The sequence below is a fragment of the Plectropomus leopardus genome, unplaced genomic scaffold (assembly GCF_008729295.1).
Source record: "Plectropomus leopardus isolate mb unplaced genomic scaffold, YSFRI_Pleo_2.0 unplaced_scaffold9263, whole genome shotgun sequence".
NCBI lineage: Eukaryota > Metazoa > Chordata > Actinopteri > Perciformes > Serranidae > Plectropomus > Plectropomus leopardus.
In genome coordinates, this window is record NW_024702150.1 from 1 (window position 1) to 1,809 (window position 1,809).

A 1,809-nucleotide genomic window follows, 5' to 3' on the forward strand; every position below is an offset into this window, starting at 1 on the left:
TGTGTGTGTGTGTGTGTTCAGTACGTCAGGTAGGTCCCTCTCAGGTTGATTCCCAGCATCAGGTCGACCTTCTTCATGGGCGTCTGCAGGGTTCCTGTCAGACTGATGGCGCTGGCGTTGTTCACCAGGATGTCGATTCCTGCCAATCAGAAGCAGACGCCGTGACGACGGAGAGTCCAAAGTTATAGACGTGAATTTTCTTCAAATGTTTTTATTTTGATTTAAAAACGAGCCGCTCCGTCTGTCATTTCCTCTGAGTGACGTTTCTGAAGTTTCCACCATCACCGACGCTCTTTTTATTTAAGTCTGTAAAAAAATGTGGTCGTACCTCCGAACTTGTCGACGGCTTTCTGAACGGCCTCTCCGACCTGCTGCTCGTCACGGATGTCGACAACACACGCCAGCGCTTTCCCTCCTGCCGCCTCCACTGAAACACACACACACACACATACACACACACACACAGACACACACACACAGACACAGACACACAGACACAGACACACACACACACACACACACACACACACACACACACACAGAAAGCACGTCAACAACACGGGTCGCTTCACACAGAGAAAAAGCCCAAACATCACACCGCCGCCGCCACACTTTACCACTGAAACCAAAACAACGCACAAAAAACATGATGATGTCACAGCTGACCTTCGACATTTTGAATTGATTATTTTATCGTGTCAGACGTTTGTGTGAAGTTTGGTCAGAATAAGTGAATGAATGGCCAAAAACAGTTTTGAGAGGTCACGGTGACCTTTGACCACTAGTTTCTCATCAGTTGAATCCAAGTGGACGTTTGTGCCAAATTTAAAGGAAATTCCCTGAAGGCCTTTTTCAGATATTGCTTCACAAGAATGAGATGGATTCAAGGACACAGAGACCTTGACCTTTGACCTTCAACCACCAAAATCCAATCAGTTGTTTTTTTAATTTCAAGTGGATGTTTGTGCCAAATTTGCGGAAATTCCCTCAAAATGTTTTAAAAAGATTTCGTTCATGAGGATGCAATGTTCAATGTGACCTATGACCATCAAATTTTAATCATTTCTTTTTGGGTTAAAGTGGATGTTGCCAAATTTGAAAAAAATCTGTAAAGGCCTTTTTCAGATGTTGTTTTTTAACAGTGACCTTTGACCTATGACCCTCAAATTCTAATTGTTTCTCTTTTGTGCTCTGTGTATGTTAGCCGGTTAGCCCGTTAGCCTGTTAGCCAGTTAACCTGTTAGCTGGTTAGCTCCTCACCCTCCTGCGCGGCGGTGTAGATGGTCCCGGGGAGTTTGGGGTGTGGCTCGGCGGTCTTGGCAGCGATGATGACGTTGGCGCCATCTCTGGCGGCCTTCAGAGCGATGGCCTTCCCGATGCCTCGGCTGGCTCCGGTGATGAAGAGCGTGCAGCCGGCTAACTTCCTGCAACACGGGAAGCAGACAGGAAGTCATATAAAGACAGATTTTCACGTGACAGTTATTCTTAGGGACTGTTCTTAATTTGGAGGAGGTGTCTGTTAGGGACTGTAGTTCATCCTGTTATGTCGTTCTGCCGGTTAGTGATCTGCATCGAATATTTGCGATTTTAAGATCAAATATGTTCTTTTTTGTTTCTTTAATGGAAGCGTTCGTCTCACATGATGTGTTCTCGGACCGTCAGACATTAAAAAATCCCACAATAATTTCAGTTTTTACAGCTGAAAAGCAAATTTATTTGTGGCAGGTTTAGAACATTTTCTTTAAACATTGTCAAAAAATTTAAATGAAAAAACAAACAAAAAACAACACACACACACACACACACGCA

General features: G+C 44.3%; 1 protein-coding gene across 1 annotated transcript; it reads right to left on the reverse strand.

The window, feature by feature from the left end:
* Positions 1-6: 6 nt before the first annotated feature.
* LOC121940693 (hydroxysteroid dehydrogenase-like protein 2) lies at positions 7-1,424 on the reverse strand (the record flags this gene model as incomplete). Its single annotated transcript, XM_042483405.1, has 3 exons — positions 7-139; positions 329-427; positions 1,261-1,424. Coding segments are annotated over 3 exons (385 nt in total), but the record flags the coding sequence as incomplete, so codon positions are not given.
* Between the last annotated feature and the right edge of the window lie 385 nt (positions 1,425-1,809).